This window comes from Parasteatoda tepidariorum, chromosome 9 (assembly GCF_043381705.1).
Source record: "Parasteatoda tepidariorum isolate YZ-2023 chromosome 9, CAS_Ptep_4.0, whole genome shotgun sequence".
NCBI classification, from domain to species: Eukaryota; Metazoa; Arthropoda; class Arachnida; order Araneae; family Theridiidae; genus Parasteatoda; species Parasteatoda tepidariorum.
The window spans coordinates 87,529,519-87,550,559 of record NC_092212.1 but is presented as its reverse complement, the minus strand read 5'-3'; the positions used below and the strand labels follow the sequence as shown (position 1 = coordinate 87,550,559).

The 21,041-nt window shown below is 34.2% G+C and overlaps 1 protein-coding gene across 1 annotated transcript in view; it reads left to right on the top strand.

The window, feature by feature from the left end:
- The window catches only part of LOC107453137 (projectin protein bent), a 236,219-nt gene that overhangs the window by 125,112 nt on the left and 90,066 nt on the right, over window positions 1-21,041 (top strand). Inside the window, exons 63-75 of the mRNA XM_071185213.1 lie at window positions 539-820; window positions 929-1,119; window positions 2,155-2,269; window positions 3,291-3,426; window positions 5,283-5,449; window positions 6,141-6,422; window positions 8,526-8,822; window positions 10,341-10,643; window positions 11,660-11,938; window positions 14,737-15,036; window positions 16,613-16,915; window positions 18,345-18,623; window positions 19,427-19,532. Of these exons, the coding sequence (XP_071041314.1) occupies window positions 539-820; window positions 929-1,119; window positions 2,155-2,269; window positions 3,291-3,426; window positions 5,283-5,449; window positions 6,141-6,422; window positions 8,526-8,822; window positions 10,341-10,643; window positions 11,660-11,938; window positions 14,737-15,036; window positions 16,613-16,915; window positions 18,345-18,623; window positions 19,427-19,532 (3,040 nt within the window). The remainder of the gene's footprint in view (window positions 1-538; window positions 821-928; window positions 1,120-2,154; window positions 2,270-3,290; window positions 3,427-5,282; window positions 5,450-6,140; window positions 6,423-8,525; window positions 8,823-10,340; window positions 10,644-11,659; window positions 11,939-14,736; window positions 15,037-16,612; window positions 16,916-18,344; window positions 18,624-19,426; window positions 19,533-21,041) is intronic.

Below are 21,041 nucleotides of genomic sequence, written 5' to 3'. Positions count from 1 at the left end.
ATCTGTTGCTACTCAGTCTCGATCACACAGAACGTCAGGCTTGTGTACACTCGACTGCTGATGGCAACATAGGAGCCACCACGATCGTGAGCTTAATACAGCTCACACGATCAGCATTTAAAAGTACGGTGATCTTAATACAGCTCTCTCAGCTTCTCACGAAACAGCAATGAATCAACTGGTGATATCCCATTCATCGCATTCTATCCCAGATAAAATTCTGGTGGGGGAGTACTGTAGTGCACTACAAAAGTACAATTCCAAATTCCCCAGTTTATGAGCCATGTTAACTCGATTCTATGATGGGGTACCTTTTCATGGATGATGGTTGACATCGTCGATTTCTACTCTCCCCACAAGTTTATATAAAAAAGCAAGAATGTAAAGTAATTTGATTTATTGATTTTAAGGATACATCTGTATGAGTATGAAGTAAAATTTTACAAAATTGGTGATATTTTTGAAAAATTGTAAAGATTTTAAATAATGTCTCAACACGTTCTGCCCTAATATTTTCTTGTGTTTTATAATCTTACAGTTCCTCCAAAAATCGATCGAAGCAATCTGAATAAAGTTCGAGTGAAGGCAGGACAGTCATTCCACTTTGACGTGAATGTGTCCGGTGAACCTGCACCCACAACAGCCTGGCTGCACAATGGCAAAAAATTCTTATCCACTGATCATATAAAGCTTGAAGATGTCCCCTACAACACCAAGCTGAACGCCAAACACGCCAAGAGATCCGATAGTGGTAAATACACCATCTCTGCCACCAATGAATACGGTAAAGATGAAGCAGATGTTGAAGTCATCGTCCTAGGTATGTCTTCTTCTTAGAACGTTCTCAAGATAATTATAAATTAGTTCTGTCAATCAGTAAAAAATATCCTTTTTATGCACCAAAAAATATAAATATGTTTGTTTGTAGATCATCCTTCACCCCCGAACGGACCACTGAAAATAGAAGATGTCCACGCAGAAGGCTGTAACCTGAAGTGGTTCCCACCCTCTGACGATGGTGGTGCCCCCATTGACCACTACGAAGTTGAAAAGTTGGACCCCCAGACTGGACAATGGGTTCCAGCGGGAGAAACTATTGGGGCAGACACAAATCTGAAGGTAAATTCATTTTAATACTGCTTTTATAATACAATAAGAAAGTATGTCTACTCCATACTTGGATTTAACCATTATTTCTGTAAGCTATCATAGTTTAAGCGTACCCAAGTCAAAAGTCTTGATGATCCCATCAAAACATTTTGATGGTTTATGTTGGTTTCAGTGCATTTCATGATGGTCCAACATCATTGAATGGTCTGCATCATCCAACATTTTTCATTACGTTTTCATGGCTTTTGATATGCCAGCAAACTTCCATCGTTCCATGATGGAAAATGCTACTTTAATACTGTGATGGTTAACCATCAAGAAAAGTTTGACTGTCATAGACCAACAATCCATGATGATCCTTGATGGTTCCAACTATACATTTCCCTGATGGTTTAATTGGAATTCTGGTTGGTTCTATTGAATATACCATCAGAACAATTTGGTTTTTTTATGTTGGACCATCATGAATCAATCCGAATTCCTACATTGGGATAGTTCATGATTGTTCTAACATTTTATTTCGAAGATTCTATGATGGAAATTCGCAACATTTCAACATGAACAAACCATCAAAACAAGTTGCTATTCTTCTTGGACCATCATAAAGCAGCCCGAATTCCTACATTGAGATGATGGTTACTTTCCAAAAAATATAATAGTTCATGATAGAATTATTGATGGTTACCAACAAGATTATGTTGGTCCATCAGTGGAAAACCATCAAAAATTATGATTTGGTTATGGTAAGAAGTTGTACATGAAAGACACGCTCTTAAAACTGTATTCCCAGAAATATAGTTTTGAGCAAACTACAACACATCATATTAACGTTTTGATGCGCTAAGAAAAAATGGCATTTTTTCTTTACATGACTGGTTTATTTATAGATCATATTATCAGAACAACGTATTGATACAAGATTGAAACACACATATGTTACTATGTTATACACATACAATGTTATACACATATACTACACACATTACTTTTAACTAATGAAATGTATGTAAATTTTCTCCTAATGCAAATGATTTATTTTCACAGGTGAAAGGTTTGCAACCCGGAAAACCGTACAAGTTCCGTGTGAAAGCCGTAAACAGACTCGGTGAATCTGAACCTTTAGAAGCATTTCAACCCATCATAGCCAAAAATCCTTACGGTTTGTTTCTTTCTTTATGAAAACATTAATAAGTATTATTTACATTAATAAGCACTACATATAAGTGACAAATCCCTGACACCCGGTGGCTTCGTGCCACAGGTCCTTGGCTCGATCCTCGGGCTAGGAAAGTTTTGCTCAGCCTTTCATTTCTTCAGTGGATCGATAAAATGAGTTCCAAGCGTGCTTGGGAGCTAATCACTGGGAGTTTTGCGTTTGACTGAGCATCCAACGGAACATCTGCAGGGGTCTGTTTAGAAGAAATTTGGGTCCGTTAACGGATCTTTCACAAAATATCTTTTCATAAAAACGGACCCTTCACAAAATATTTTAACTTAAAAACGAATCCTTCACAATATAATTTTTCTCTTAATCGGACCCTTCACAAATTTGTTTATCTTCATTATTATTTTGCTAATCGAATAAACCCTTTCCAGGGCAGAAAACAAGAAAGATGGATGTAAACGAATTAAGTTTTGTCTTCGGCAGACGATTCTTCCATTATTCNTCACTGTTTTCTTTGCTGGTTTGTTGTTGTATTGTTGACGTGAAGTGTTTACCTTTACATAGTTATCGATCGAACCAATCATAATGGTACGTATTATCGATATCAACTACAATATCGGCAGTATGTTGGTATTGCAGATAAAGTTCGATAAACAAATTTGTAAATTAAAATCCATATTAATAAAAATGTAAAAAAAAATATGCTAGAAAATTTTAGCATCTATTTTGAAAAGAGGGGAGGAGTGGGGGAAGGAGGGAAGGGCCCCGAAAACGGCTGTGCCTAGGGCCTACGAAAGGTATAATCCGGCTCTGCCTGCTGATAATTACATTTATGTTCTTTTGTTTTTATTTTTATTAATTTCTTTTTTGTTTCTTCTTGACAAATCGTAAATTTTAACATTAATAATCATTGATACCATTCTCTGTTAATTTTTTTATTGTTTAAGTAGACCAAAAAATTTAAATTTAGTAAAAACAATGTTTTATTGGTGCTGAAACTCTTTTTGTGTTCTAGATCCACCCACACCCCCTGGTCAACCGGAAATAGTGGATTACGACAAAGATTTCGTAACAATGAAATGGAAGAAACCGACCAATAACGGGGGAACTCCCATCACTGGATATGTCATTGAAAAGAAAGACAAATACAAGTACAATACTCTTTTGTTTTTTATTAACTCGTTTTTGTGCTGAAATCTTGCATTCAAAATTTTAACTGGTTCCTGACGATCTAGAGCGCTAAAAATTTTCGTGAAGCTCTATGACTGATGAGGATACAAATTCCAATCGTTTCCTGACATCTGAAAGCAGAATTTACGTTACCCGAGAGAAATGACCGCCATTTAAAATTTTTACTACAATCTAAACTAAAGAGCTCAAAACGCTGCTTCTGTTCTGAATTTAATGATTATCTAAGTTTCAATCTTTTCCTGACCACTTAAGACAGGATTTATATCACCAGTTAAGAGTTAGACAGAGGTTTGTCTCACTAGAGCACTCAAAATTCCACTATAGCTCCGTACACAGTCAATATTCCAAGCTTAATTTATTTCCTCACCGTTGGAAGCAGAGTTTACCCAATTGAATTAAATGCACTGGAAATTAACTGCCAGAATATAAAAAAGTTTCTTCCACTGTCTGACACACGCTTGTTGATAAAACAAGCTTACTGGCCAGTACAAAAAGAATTTATAACCATTTTAATGGAAAAAAGAATTTATCGCCAAACAAAGTTTCGATCGTTTCTAGACATAACCTCTGAGAGCAGATTAACCACAAATAAAATACTAACAGACAGGCAACTAACGTGAAATAAGGAAAAAAAATTAAAAACCTGTAGTTTTATTTGACAAGAAAAGGAGAAAAGAACAACCGACACTAAAATGTAGTGCACCAAACTTTTCTAACGAATTTCTATCACCAGCAGAAATACTCTTCCGCTTTCTTCCGAAAGGGCATGGAAATAATTTGCTACTTTTTAGTCTACTGCAAAATGTTCGTTATACTCGTATTACATAAATTTTATAATTGTTATAGCAATATGAAGTTTAAAACTTTTAATGAAACTGTAAAATAACTTTACACTGAAAAAAATATCTAGCTTTTTATCATAAAACATTCTATGAAGAACGCCATAAATAATCAAAATATGAAATCAAGCACTATTAAAGGAAGTCTTGTTATCTTACAAGAAATTTTAGTTGGATTTTTTTTTAATCATCTTTTCTGTGACGCGTTCCAGTTGTTTTTATTTTCTTTCAAAGAGAGCTGCTAACTGCAGATGAACAAATGGAAATGAACGATTGAATTTAAAAATGTAACAAACTCTTTATTAATTCTGAAGTCTTGTCATGTATTTTACTTCGATATTATACACACTTCTTGAACTATCATGGATTTTGTTATGAACGATAGAAAATCATTTCAGAAGACAAAGTTCTTTAAGGAGACGCCATACCACGGAAGGAATTTTTCGTCTCAAATTTTTTTTCCTCCTTCATTGCTAATTTAAATCAAACAAAAAGTAAGTTCAGGCAAACCTAGAATTCGTTGTGAAATTTCAATTGCTGACAAAAAAATATTACAAAATACTAAAATTCAATCAAATTATTTAAAGAGAACTTCTCCGTTTCGTCATCCCAAGGTATCTCATAATTTATCTTCATTTGTATGTTTTAAAATTTTATTTCCAGTATTTGAAACTTTACGGCTTACTCTTAGGTTTGCCTGAGCTCTCACTTTTTCTACACTTCAAATCTTACATTAGCCATGAAGGCAACGGAAAATTCGGGATGAACATTTTCTTCCGCGGTATGGTGTCCTCTGTCAATGAGCAGTTAAAATTGATTACATTCTCATGGTTTTTAATAATTTTACATGCGCCGTAAGAAAAGAAGCATTACACAATTGCTTCAATCATGTCCAACAGGCTAATTTTTTTAAACTGGGCGTGTGTGTCATATAATTTTTGAATCATTTGTATGCATATTTTAATAATCATTTTCAGCCCTGATTGGGTACCGATTCAGGAAGTACCAGGTGACGAGGAGAGAGCGACCGTACCAGATTTGGCAGAAGGTAATCAATACGAGTTCAGAGTGAGGGCACTCAATAAAGCTGGTACAAGTGATCCCAGTGAGCCAACTGCACCCCACACTGCAAAACCCAAAAAACGTAAGTTCATCTCTAACCTGCTTTAATTTGATGGTATCTGAAACATTCACCTACATCTCGCTTTATTACACGAGTTTTTACTAACACTCAGCAATATTAAAATTTGTCAACTGCTCAAGATTTTTTTTAAAATCAAATTTATGTTCCGTTGCTACGCAACTGAAAAAATCAATACTAGATTTCTCATATCGATACTAGATTCACCCCCCCCCCCGAAAAAAAGTCTTGTTTAAAGTGATATATATATTCCCCAGTTTGAAACTATGGATAGAGTTTGGAACTATTTTCTTATTTATTCCTTAAATTCTTTAATTTCCTTTAAAAAAGAAAGTGTCCTTAAATGTCCTTAATTATTAAAGATTTCAATAAATAATCTGAAATTTTTGAGATTTTTCCAAATTATCAGGAAGAAATTATCAGAAGTTATAGGAAGTGTTATTATTAGAAGTAAAGTGCTACTATTTATCTAAAAAATAATTGAAGAAATTTCAGTAGTGGCCCTTACAATTTTTTAATAGAGTGCACCAAAAAAATAGTGTATGATCCAGATTATTTACTTTTTTATCTCTGGACTTAATTTCATTTGCTTATTGATATTCCGTCATTGCTTTTTTTCTGTTTTTCCCATGTTTGGTTTACTGTTGTCTTTGTCATCTGCCATTAAAAAGAAAAACCTTTTTTTTTGTTTCAGTTCCTCCAAAAATCGACAAGAATGCTATGTTCAATATTCGGGTGAAAGCTGGAAAATCGTTCGAACTGGATGTCCCAGTAAGTGGTGAACCACCTCCGACCAAGAAATGGAATCTAGGAACAAAAGAGTGTGATAAAATGACGCGATGGACTATTGTGCACCAAGATAACAGCACTAAGCTCACCGTTAGGAATGCTGAGAGAGGGGACAGTGGTCAGTTGACACTTACTGCACGAAACCAGTACGGTAATGATGCAGCAACCATCACTGTCACCGTCCTAGGTGAGTGTCCCAATTAATACTATTCTGAAGAAATTAATCTGTTCCAGTTCAGTTTTTTTTGTTGCAGTTCCTACTATAAGTTCACACTCTCCTTATATCTAGTTCACATTTTAAATCGTTCATAAAATACTTTTTATGCATTCATTCAAGTTCAAGTGCATTTTTACAAACTTGTAGTGGATGACATGTCAATACCGTTTTTTTTTTTTTTTTTTTTTTTTTTTTTTTTTTTTTTTTTTTTTTTTTTTTTTTTTTNAGTTTGTTTTGATACACATATAATTTAATAGGGTAGTATTTTTTATTTTCAAATTTAGTGGATAACAATTGTAAAAAATGAGTGAAAACAATCCCACGGACAATGCGACGGATTTAAGGTTATGTCAAGGTACGTCTCTTGTAAATATCAATTGATTGTTTCTCTTGTGGCGTAACTACCACTACAAAAGTTTAACATAATTCACTAGTATATAAAGCATGCTAACTTGATTCAATCACGAGGTACCTGTCGATAGATGACGGTTAGCATAGTCGATTAACTCCGCCCCCACATTGGTGACCTCCGGACATGATTGGAACACGCAGTAACGCCCACTTCGCAAAATAACTTGATGGTAACGCCTACTTCGATGGATAGTCGACATTGAACAGTTGATTTGCTACTTGTGACTGCAAAATGCAACAACGAGTGCTACGACGTGATGTTAATACACCTCTCACATTCAGCACTCAACAAAGCTCCCGATCTTTCACAAGTACAGCAACTAGTGGTATCGAATTCTATCCCTGATAAAATTCTGGTGGGGGAGTAATGTGGCGTAACTACCACTACAAAAGTTTAACATCATTCACTAGTATATAAAGCATGCTAACTTGATTCTATCACGAGGTACCTTTTGATAGATGATGGTTGGCATGGTCGATTAACTCCGCCCCCACACTCTTCTGAAAATACGCTATGACGCATTCACATACATTATTAATACAAATACATTTTCCAGCTGAGGCAACCACAAGTACTTCCACTGGTTCAAGAGGGAAAAATGCACAATATTACCGTGATTACAGACCACGGAAGCTAGCAGAGCAAGAAAAAGAGTCGTTGAATAGAACTATTGATCCTTCTACGACTGCTGATTCTTCTACAATTAACGTCGCAGGTTACGAAGTATAACTTCTTCAGCGCAGAGGGACTCCACGCACTTTTTTTTTCTTCAAATATTAATTCATTCATGAAATAGGGATGAGCTAAAAATGAAATGGAATTTTCTGACTGGTTAAGCGATTCCACAAATTCATAACAAGAAAGTCGTTAAGATTTTTAAAAAAATAATTCACGTTGCAATTTCACACAAAAGAGAGTACATATTATTCCAAGAATTTTCTATTTGTTTTATTATTATGAAAAATTTTCCGACAGATGCCGCTGCAGGTAGTAAACTCTGTACACGTAAGAAATATAATTAAAAATGGTATATAAAGGTTTGGAAATCTTTTATGAATCGAAATCTATCATTCTGTCAATAGCAGCTATCACTTGCTAATCGGAAGACGAAATTTATAAACTCAGCGAAAAAAATAGAAAGAACTTTCAGTGCCATTTGTCGGAAACAATTAGAAGTAAAATCAAAATCTCAGGGTATAAAATTTATCGTCTGTCATATGAATTTATATCATGAATTCTTTTTTTAAACAACCTTCCTTATTTCCTTGTCATAAATTTTTCAAAACGGAGAGTCTAATTTCGAACACTCTGCATTACAGAGCTCTAGACTTTAATACTGTTTAAATTTACTGAATTTAAAAAGAAGCGAAACTGAAGCATGTCACCGTTTATTTAAAACCTATAATATGATGCAAAAACAATTGTAAGAACGACCACCTTGCCCCAAATATTATGGTTAAACTTGACACGGGATTGAGGTGTCCACAAAAATCCCCGATACCATTGTTTAACTTTACATGGTATTAAGGATTCCCAATGTTTGCCTGATATTATGGTTTAACTGATATTATGGTTCAATTTAACACATTCCAAAATTTCAAACAGTGCAGGTAATTTGAGAAATAATGATTTCATAATATTAGAAAATATTCTTCTTTCAGCTGCCCCCTCTGCTCCCGAAATGATGCAGATCACAAATATCACGAAAGAGGGTTGCGTCGTCTCCTGGAAACCCCCAAAAGACGATGGGGGTTCCGAGGTATCTCATTACTTGGTAGAAAAGAAGGATGCAGATACCGGAAAATGGGTGCCTGTTGGAGAGTCCATCAACCCTCAACTGAGGGTGGACAAACTGATAGAAGAGCACGAGTACAATTTTAGAGTGAAAGCTGTTAATAAAGAAGGAGAATCACCCTGGTTGACAGGGAGGGAACCCATTATAGCTAAAAATCCATTTGGTACGTTTTAGTTCTTTTTTTTTATATATATATTTATTTCAGCAGATTATCTCATGTTTTGTTTGGAAGAATATTTCAAAAATAATAAAATACATTAGTTTGGATTAGTTAAGTATTATTTCTGTTTAATTTCTTAAAATTAAACAAATTTTAAGGATTTTTTAAAATTTTAACGATTTATTTTACGGATTATATATTTTTTTAAAATTTTATTTCTGCCAATTATTTTAATGGATCGCGCTGTCGTGCCACAGGTCCTTGGCTCGATCCTCGGACCGGGCAAGATTGACTCAGCCTTTCATACCTTCAGTAGGTCGATAAAATGAGTACGAAACATGCTTGGGAACTAAACACTGGGAGTTCCGCGTTGGACTAACCAACCGACCGGAACATCTGTTCTTGCACTTCAGAGCCCAAAGGTCAAGAAAAATGAGATGGGCTCGGTAGACCTTGGCCCTCTATGGGCTGTCGTGCCACTGTGTTTAGTTTAGTGTATTCATTACAGAAAAAAATGGGAGAGAATTTCTCCCCCTTTCTCAAAAACAGGGTGAGATTTCAAAAAGTTAAGTGAGATTTCTAAAAATTAAAAAAACACGAATAGACTTTGAAAAAAAGTATTTCTTTAATTATAATACATTTTTCACATCTTCTAATTGAATATTTTTACTGCATCATCATATGGAAAATGTTCCATGTCTACTTTTTCATCAGCTATTATATTTATTTGGCTGAAAAATATGCGTATTTGTTTCGTTTTGACCGTTTCTACCGACATTTGCTTCATTTTCATTTGTCCGTTACGGAGTAGAAGATGTCGCCTGAACAAGGTATTTGTCCATCTTACATCCATGCACAAAAAATTTAAACGTCTTACATGAAGAAACCTTACCTACGGTGAACACGTGGTTGCAGAGAAATGTGTTCTGAAAGGGTGTCTGTTATGGTGTCTATTATTCTGTTATGGTGTTCTGCTGTTCACACCGGTTCTGAACAATACTGGTAAATAGGGAAGCTAGATAACAAGGACCGATGTTCAAAATAATGAAAGATCAAGGAAGAAAAGTGAAACGGATTTTATTCAAAATGGCAAAAAACGAAATTTTTTCCAAAATTCGTGCATTTTGAAATTGATTAATAAAGTGCGCGAACTTTTATTTTTTATTACGAGAAAAGAAAAAAATATGCGAGATTCTCGCGTTCTCGCGCTGTAGTGAGTACTTGTTTTAATTTTATAAATTCTTTTTTTTATGTTATTTACACTTTTTTTTAAGTTATTGTTTTTTTCATAATTTATTTATTTAAATGTTTTTATTATTGTGTAATTTTTTAGTCAAATTTAGTATTTAATTGCTTTTTAATTTTTAAAATTTATTCATTTGATTTTATTTGCATATTTTTAATTTATAAATGTTTAATTTATTTAATTAAGTAATATTTTTTTTATTTAAGTCTTTTAATTTTGTTTAATTTTTTTCATTTTATATACATTATTATTTTATTTTAAAAAACTTTCCGCAGATCAACCTGATAAGCCTGGAGCCCCACAAGTGGTTGATTGGGACAGTGGTCAAGCTGATTTGGCGTGGAATCCCCCACGTAGAGATGGGGGAGCTCCCATTACCGGCTACCTCATAGAAAAGAAACCTAAAAATAGTCCCATTTGGGAAGAGGGTGCTAAAGTGGACGGTAAGGATACTCGGGCCACTGTACCGGGCCTTAAAGATGGAGAAGAATATGAATTCAGAGTGACGGCCCTCAACAAGGCAGGTCCAAGTGAACCCAGTGAACCTTGTGCACCATTCCTTGCTAAACCCAAATACCGTAAGTAGATCTCTAATTCAATTCCTACTATTAGTTTACACTCTCCCTATATCTTGTTCAAATTTTAAATCGTTAATAAAATACTTTTTATTCATCCATTTCATATCATTCAATAATCAACCGTTTTCAGACTGCGGCAACTAAACGTTGCGCAAAATAGAATTTGTCTTTAATCGAAATTTTCCTCGCTTCCCTGCTAGTTGAAGAACTAACATTTCAAGTGGAGAACAATACACGTTTCCATCGGTTTTCTTTTCGCTACAAGCAGTATTTATCATCGCTAGAAATTTTGCATGCTAGAGAGCTTTATTGAAAATTCTCAAGAGATGGGTAAAATTTTGAACACTTTCAGACGCAAACAAACAAAAAAGCACAAAACTGATAAGAAAATAATAAAACTGTTTTTGAGTACTGCGTTTTTTTTAATGTTCTTAAAATAAAAGAAAATAATTTTAAATTAACTGAAACAAAATATAGCAAATTCTTATTCAAAGATAGTGCGATTAAGAGCTTATAAATTTCTAAGACTTTGTACAAATATTAAAAAAAACTACCGAAAAAACCCTTTTTCGGAAGTTTTATATGATTTTCGAAAAGTTTGCGTACCGTATTTACAATTATTTTCATTGTTTTATTTATTTTTATTTTTATTGTTTATTTTTATTGTTATTGTTTTATTGTTTAAAATTTTGTTTTAGAAACAGCTGAAACGTTGAATAACGCAATTAGGTAAAAGCGTGTTCGTAGGGCTTTAAAATTTCATGCGAATACCCTGAAAAAATCTACCCAGCAAAATACTTTTTCAAAATTTTTATTTCATTCTTAACTTAAAATTGCGTACCATGAAACTTCATGCAAAATTGCTAACAAAAAAATAGAACATTGCAAATTTTTCATGGCTCAAGGTAAAAAGTAATTAATGTGCACATTTTCCAGCACAGTTATTAATGTGTAAATTATCATATTAACTGATTTTTCCCTTTAAAGTGTGGAATCAATGTTTTTCCTTTTTCCAGTGGCGCCATCTCTCGATAAATCCCTTCTTCACGATATCAGAATAAAAGTTGGTCGTCCCATCAACTACAGCATACCGATAAAAGGTGAACCCTCTCCGACTGTTACTTGGGCTATCAACGGTAAGCCCGCAGTGTCCAAGAGGATCGAGATAGCCTCAACAGCCTCACTCGCAACACTGGACATCATGAACTCAGAAAGAACAGATTCTGGAAAATACACCCTCACCCTCCAAAACACGTCCGGCACCATTGCTGCCACAGCCAACGTCATAGTAATGGGTGAGTTGTTTTAAATTATTGTTTTTGGAGAAAGCTTTTCATTAAAAATGGTCTCTGTTTGGAGATGACGTTAAGGTTTTCTAAGACAATAACTTTGTTTATTTAACTGAAAGTTCCCAAATTAGTTTTTATTTATACTGTAGCTAAATGTACTATGATTATAATATAGCTATATATTTTATATATACAAAAATGCTGGTCCTGGAATTTCCTAGTACCTCTAGAGCATTTAATACTAGTTATATAATTTATTTAATTAAGTATATATCACAAATGAGTTTTTATTCGAACTGTAGTTCAATTTATTTTAAAATGCTATTCCTGAATTTGCTGTTCTTATATGTTTGTGATGTGATGTATCTTTCCCAAATTAGTTCTTATATATACTACAATTAAATTTAACTGCTTTCCCTGAATTTGTTGTTCTTAGATGATTCAGTATACACTGCATTTAGTTTACAAGGTAAAGTCCAACCTAATCACTATTCATAACAGAATGTCTCCTGAAATAAAATAAAAACTGACTCTCTCTGGTAAATATTGGTGTCGATTTTCCGAGAAGATTTATTATATCTAGGTTCTAGAAAAACAAAATTCTTAATTTACAAACTCTAGTCAGACCGGTCTTGACATACGCTTCTGCAGGCTTGAACAATGACAAAACTGGAGGAAAATTGCATCGCAATATTTGAGAAAAAGATTTTGCGAAGTATACTTGGTGGTGCAAATGAAAACACTGACTGGAGAAGGAGATTTAACTTTGAACTGTACAAGATTTTTAAACAACCCGATATTATTAAATACATGAAAAATAAATAGAATGAGTTGGATAGCCCACGTGATTCGAATGAGTGATGATAATACAACAAAAAAGATGCTGCTTTTTAAAACCCACTGGAACAAGAAAGAGGGGAAGGTCGCGGTTGAGATGGGATGACTCAGTGGAATCTGATTTTCTTGCAATGAATGAAAATAATTGGAGATCAAAGATAAATCGGAAGTCGTTATGGAGAAATCTTGAGAGGAAGGCATTGGCCCACATTGGGCTGTTTTGTCAACTATGATGATGATGAAATGAATGGGAAATGTATAAATTTCAGTTATTGCTCATAAATATCACGTGAGTTAATATTACACAAGCTGCGGCATGTCAAAGATAAATCAGGTACAAACAAGTACCGAATGTTACCGTATGGATCATTCTAATGAGGTACATATCATCAAACGAATCAGTTACAAGCAATATCCAACAATTAACAACAACAATTTTCTAAATTTTCGTGCACACGTATCTCGTATTATATCCGTGCAAGTTACGACAGATTAAAGATAAATTGGTTCTATAGTTGGTTCTTCAATCCATCATTATGTGAATCAATAAAATTTGTTCCAATCAATCACTGATCTTTGTGCCGATCAACTAACAAATCAAATAACAAAATGTGAGATCAAGCTAACAAAAGGTACTAATGAATCAGTTCAGAATTAAAAACAAACCCTGATAATTATTATATGAATCGATTTTAATCTATTATCATATTAATTAGCAATAATGTGGTGCCAAATGAAAGATGCATCAATTCTAAACAAGTTCTTAAAATTATCTTTAAAAGAAAACAAAAACTTTAAGAGGAGTTCGAAAACAGACAGGAGAAAATTCTTATGGAAGAACCTGCTTTCGAAACTCATTGAATCAATTATAAATTCCAAACAAAATAAACTGATACGCTAACTGTAATCAAGCACAAACAATTACAATACATATCAACTCCAATTTCGTAATCGCAAATAGCGCATAAATTAGTTCTAACCAAGATACGGCAAATTGAATATAAATCAGTTGTAAACAAGCTCTGAAAATTACGATGAATAATTTAAAGCAATGTATTCGAAAACAGGTCATCTGTGGTGGATGTTTTTGAATTTATTAAATCTCCGCGATTTGAGCGGGATATTAGTTTTGTCCCCTACCACGGGTCACGTGAAAATCGCGGGGGAGTATTTTCCCCCCCTTGTTTCAATACTGATCTCGCTATTTCCTCGTGTAGTTTAAAAAAAAAAAACATTATTTGATGCTTATTTTCTTAGCTAGATGGCACTAGAGGGTTGAAAAAAAATTTTTCTTCTCTTTCTTGACTTTTTTCCGCTTAGTGAGTTAGCATGCTTTTTTTTTTCTTTCGCGAGCTAATCATTTATGAAAAATATGGATTTGCAACGTATCAGCGGCGTTATATCTGGGAATAACAAACGAAAATATCTTTATTCTGAAGATAGTGATTCAGATTCGGAGTATTCCATAAATCTGGGCTTTTATTTTTTCTCTTTCATTATGAAATTTCTGAAACACTTTTCAAAACAAAATGTTTTAAAAATTATATTCATCTGAAAATAAAAATATAGCGTAAATCTTTCTATAAAACCTGCCAGCTGCAATAGCGGTTGCCGTATTATGTAATTTTTAAATGCGCAAAAGCTATTAAAATTCTTGTATTATTTTAAAACAACCCATGAAGATGTGAATTGTAATGTATTTAGATAAAGAAACTATTTAAAAAAAATCACCCCGTATTTCAAAACGGGAAAGTATAAAAACTGAGCCATACGCGGAGGGTTAATTCCAGTATAAATGTTAAAAATACATTGAATGCGCAAACTTTGAGACAAAATAAATTAATGGTAGTAACTTTAGCTTCCATTGAAATCAGCGAACTTTATGAATTGTCTTTCTGAACTTATGACATTGTCGATTCAAGTGCAAAATGTGTAGTAGTATTCATGTTTTTTGTCTCTTCCCTCAGATCGACCCACACCTCCAGTGGGTCCGCTGGACGTGACCGATGTTTGCAAAGATTCCGTGTCTTTGAGCTGGAAAGCCTCCAAAGATGATGGTGGTGTGCCCATTAAACATTACCTAGTTGAAAAAATGGACACTTCAAGGGGTACTTGGGCAGAAGTGGGGACGACATCTGACTTGAAATTCAAAGTTCCTAAACTCATTTACAAGAAGAAGTACAAGTTTAGGGTGAAAGCTGTGAATGAAGTAGGAGAATCAGATCCCCTGGAGAACAGGGACGAAATCATTGCCAAGGATGCTTATGGTACGTAGTGAAAATATTTAATAATAGTACCGAAACTGCTGACTGCCTTTTTAACAGCTTCGTTATTTATGGTTTAAATGTTTTCTACCTTGTTATAATCCAGCACCGACATACGAACTTTATTTACTCTGTCAACTAATACTATACTTTTCAGGAACATCGAGGTAAAGGACCATTTTAAATTTCATGACTACGAATAAATTTGAAAACATGATTTACTTCGTGATTCCTATAAATTATAGCTAAACTTCTTAATGAAGATAGTGCTAATTATTAATTGTTTCCGCTCTAAATATTATAATACAGGGTGACCTGTAATAACTACTCTTAATGCAGGGTGTTTCCTAATCACCGTTCTAAATATACATTTGCGAAAAAGGAGCCACAAAGGCATGCGCATTAGGGGGGGGGGAGAAATTAATGTTTGAAAAAGGAAGGAAAGCGCTATCCTAATCTAACCTATCATTACCCAGGATTGAAAACAACGAGACCTGTTTGATCTCGAAAGGAAACAGGAGTTGAAAAGAAATTTTTCAGAAATATCACAGCATCATCTAGCCATCAAATACGTTAGAATGGTTCCTCTCTCCGGTTATTCGGCAGATTTGGATAGCTTTTTGTTATCTTTCTTACTTAAATATTAATGTGTGATACTTCATCTATACACTTTTAGAATCTTACAAGGTCTTGGAAAATATCAATACTATCACTTAAGCCATGCCTTATTTACAGTGATAATAAGTACTGCTGCTATTGTGTTAGATAATAGGGGGTGCGGTTAAACTGTACCTAATATTCTAATATCAGAACCTGAGAAGTGGTGGCTCAGAAGATATAGCGTTCAAATCCTAATAAGGTGACAAAGTTTCTTCGATTCGAACAAATTCGAGTTAATTCTATCAAATGAGGGATTAATGATAGATTAGCACCCGTGATGAACTAGTTCCATCAGAAAGTACGTCACGAAGGCAAGTTTCTCCTAATTTTTGATCTATAAATTCTCTTCTCCTCTGGAGCGGGTTTAAAATCACAAGGCTGCGTAGTTAAACATTTGTAGTACATTAAACTCAAACTTGGATCGGCTGTTCAACGACTCAGGGGATAGAGCATAGACTTTCCAATGAGCATGACCAGGGTTCGAATACCAGCGATGGCTGATCGATACGAACTCCACACCCGACTTGCACTGACCACATTGCTGAAGTGAAATATCCTCGGTGGTAGACGGATCCTGGGTTAGAGTCCCCTTGCCGTCAGGAGGTTTTCATGGTCTTCCTCTCCATGTAACGCAAATACGGGTTAGTTCCATCAAAAAAAGTTCTCCACGACGGCAAATTTCTCCCAATACCTGATTCAAGATTCCCCTTGAATCCTGGATTCAAACTTACAAGGCTACGGAGTTGAACATTAGTAGACGTAAATCCAAAATTGGGTTGACTGTTCAACGACGGTTATAGAATAAAATAAAACGCAAATATTATGGGTCATTTTTTTTAGAATAACGAGAAAAACTATTTCATCCGGAACGTGCTGACTTTCAACAAAAAGCGTAACATTGTTTTCCTTCATTTTACAGAACCTCCTCAATCCCCAGGCAAGCCTGAAATTAAAGATTACGACAAAGATAGGGTTGACTTAGCCTGGACAGCACCGAAAGACACTGGCGGTGCACCACTCTCCGGTTACGTTGTTCAGAAGAAAGAACGCGGATCTCCCATCTGGACGAAGGCTGCAGATGTTCCAGCTTCTCAGACAAAATGCACGGTTCCTGGATTGACGGAAGGGAATGATTATGAATTCAGAGTGATAGCCGTCAATAAAGCGGGTGAAAGTGAACCCAGCGATCCATCTGATTTTGTGACAGCCAAACCGAAATTCCGTAAGTGTAAAGATTCAACTAGTTCACGTTATTTTTAAAAGAGCTTATTTTGCAGGTGACCCAAAAAAGCGCGCCTCAATAAGGAATGGGATACCTGCAAGTGACGTAGTGTGGGTATATCGAGCCTGATTGGTTGTTGAAACGCAACTATTATTTTCATTCTATTTCGAATAAGCTAAGCCCGTCAAGTATGAGCTCTCTTAGGTGACACATTCTATATTCTTACTCAAAGATTCTTTCATAAAGATTTCAATTTTTTCATTGCATATTTCAACTTAAAACAAAGACAGGCACGTAGCCAGGTGGAACATAAACTTCTTATGCATTGAAGTTGCCAGGTACACAAAACAAATCTATATCACGGTTACGATAAACTACATGAACATACAAGTTAAGTAAAAGATGTAGACGAGAAAGAATTTTATTTCAACAAGTTAGATGTGTGATACTGAGCTCTATTTAATCAACTTCGCGTTAATTAACATTCTAGCTTATGTGATAAAACTTAGCTGAACTAGAACACGTCATTTTGCTTATAAGCGATCAGCTGGATCAGACGTCATTAGTCACATGCGTGGGTATTTGTTTTCTTCTTGTACCCAGTAAGTGCAAGTGCCCATTTGTAACATCACGAAATCGTTCAAATTATATCGTGAATAAATAATACTAAGTACTAAATTTCCTTTGAGCATGCTGAGTTTTCTGTTAAGGAAATCAAACATATTTATTCCCAAGTTTTTTTAATTTTATTTTTTGGGTTTTTTTTCTTTTTATTCTGCAAATTAAAGTTTTATACTTTGTAGAACATTACTTTTGCAGTCTAGGGAAAATAATCTAGGAAGTTATTTTTCTTAGGAAACTTGAAATTAATCATCTAAATTAGTGTTTCCCCCCAGGGGTACAGTTTAGTGGGAGTCTTGTGCATAATATCTTGCAACAAACGAAAACATTTTATTTAAAGCTAGCCATGAAAATGTACGATTTTTCTATTGGCTATTTTTTACAGAGTTACTAATTAGTGGCGTCAACAGCCAGTTGTGGATTTTAACTTTTGTGCAATTTTTTTATAGTAAAAAATACATTAATCTTTTTATTAGTGGTGCACAGCATTACGAAAAATTTAGAAAGGGTACACAAAAGTTATAAGTTTGGGAAACACTGATCTAAATGAATGAAAAATTTTAAGTCAACCTCAATCAATCAATTAAATAAATAAATAAAAAATATTCGACTTCATATTAAATCTTCAATACACTTTGTTTCAGTTGCTTGTAGGACCCTCTCCTCAAACACAAATCACAATAATGAAACTTTCAAAAATATTAAGCCTGTTCACACATCACCTCTGAAGCATAACATAAGCGGAAGGATACACCGGAAGTTTTCTTAATTTCTTGGCACTGTTTATATTCCGTCCATTTTCTTTCAGTGGCCCCAAAGATAACCACACCCATGCGAGAAATGAAAGTTCGTGGAGGTATGACGTTAACTGCGGACATCAAGTTCATTGGTGAACCGGTACCGGAGGTTGAATGGTCGTTGGACGGAAAACCCATCAAGAGCAGTGATCGATTGACGATATCCAATTTCGATGATCACACCATCCTCAATATCATTGATGTGAAGAGATCAGATAGTGGACCCTACACCCTCACTATCAAGAATCCTCATGGAAAAGATAGTGGCATATTGGATGTCAATATTCTAGGTAAATACTTTTTTTTTATCTTCTCACCTAATAGATCGAAATTATAGCATGACCCTCATATATTAAATGATTTTTCCCCAAGTCAAAACTTTTGATGGTTTATGTTGGTTTCAGTATTATTCATGATGGTTCAAAATCATTTAAGGGTCACTATCATCCAACATTTTCCATTACGTGCTCATGGTTTTTGACATGCCAACAAACTTCCATCATTCCATGATGGAAAATGCTACTTTAATTCTTTGATGGCTATCCATCAAGAGAAGTTTGATTTTGATAGACCAACAATTCATGATTATCTGCGATGGTTGATGATGGTTCCAGTTATACATTTCCATGAATGGGAATTCTTGTAGATCCTCATTAAGATACCATCAAAACAATTTGTTTTTTTTTCTGCTGGACCATCATAAATCAGACTTAATTCCTTCATTGGGATGATGGTAGTTCATGATCGTTCCAATATTTGATTCCTAAGATACTATGATGGAAATTCGCGATGGTCCATAATGCTACAACAATGCATTTCCCTAATGGTTTAATAATAATTAATGTTGGTTCAGCTGGAATATATTATCGAAACAATTTATTTTGTTTTTTATGTTGGCCCATCATCAATCTGTCCGAATTCCTACATCGGTGTGATAGATTACTTATGTTGGTAAGCTTAAAAACAGTATAATGTCTAAAAAGAGCACACGATTAACCAATGAAATTAAAGTAACTTATTCCTTTATTTAAGTATGATTGCCATTGAAGTTCAGCCTTAAAATATTCGAGAGATATAATTTATTTAATTGCAGATAAACCTGGAGCACCAGAAGGACCTCTAAACATTGATGAGGTAGATAAAGATCGAGTGAAACTCTCCTGGAGACCACCAAAGGATGATGGAGGAAGTCCACTCACGTAAGACACTTTTATTTTATTCAAACCCCCAACTACAATATTTCTAAGGGTACTTACAATATACTCCTCTGGACTTATTCCATTCGACGGGACTCGACGTAATTAATTAAATTTAATTAATTAATTTCAGTTTTATGTGGAGGAAAAAATTGTAATTGTTTAATAAAAATAACTCTGTTGACATTTGTTTACTTTTTTTTAAACAAGGTTTTATTTGAAATTTTAAACTGTACAAACCAAGCAAAGTTAGTGTTTTTATCTTTAATTTTTATAGCTTATCAGGGATCAGTTTAGAAGAAATTTGGGTCCGTTAACGGTCCCTTCACAAAATATCTTTTCATAAAAACGGACCCTTCACAAAATATTTTTACTTAAAAACGGACCCTTCACAAAATGATTTTTCTTTTAATCGGACCCTTCACAAATTTGTTTATCTTCATTATTATTTTGTTAATCGAATAAACCCTTTCCAGGGCAGAAAACAAGAAAGATGGATGTAAACGAATTAAGTTTTGTCTTCGGCAGACGATTCTTCCATTATTCGTCCGAAATTAATATTCTGCGTTCAGCAGTATAGGCTAAATACCAAATATTTGTATGTTGCATCTCTAATTTAGAAGCAGCAATTGTTGTTTATTTTTTAAAATTTAATTTTTTTAATTATAATTTTACAGTGTTGAGCATAATCTTGTATGTCTTTACAATTTAAAAACTCCTTGAAAAAGTTTTTTTTTGCAATAACGGACCCTATTTGCACAAATTCATAAAAGCGGACCCTAGTTGAAAGAATGCGAGTAATTTTTTTCACAATTTCACGAAAAACGGACCTTTCACAAAATGTCTGGACAGACCCCTGCTTATGAAGATGATTATTATGATTTTACCTTTAATAGCTTTCTCCGCACTCCCTCTCTCCGTTTCCATGGTTTCGACATATCTTTCTCTTTTCCCTCACTCCAATATGTTCTAACGCTTTACTAAAACATATTAGCGTAGAAAAAAAAAGCTGCCACAATTATAGTAAGGTGAAGGGGAGAGAGGAGAGAAATCGAGTATCTATCTTGAGTCATCGATTTACAAAGAGCAAAGAAGATTATCTTTTAACTACTTTTCCTGTACTTATAATCAACAATTTTCTGTACTTATACTAACAATCTCTTTCAAAAGGACCGAAGGCATGAAATGATTAGAAAATTCCTTTGTATAAAATACGCAGAATCTTAAAGAAACAGCAAAACGTACCATGACAGATCGATAGTATAAAAATAATACGAAGTTTAATAACGAAGACAAAATTTTCTGATTGTTTTGTGTTTTGAATATAAACTTTTGAAATAAATCAAAAAAATAATAATCCGGAAGTGTTATTTGTGTCTATTAAACTGGTTATCATAAATGAAGGAAAAATCATAAAAATGACCATAACTCAAAAAGTTACGCCTGGATTGTACTGAAACTGGCACAAGTTATAGTGCACAGAATAATGCGTAAAATTGAGGTAAAAAGTAT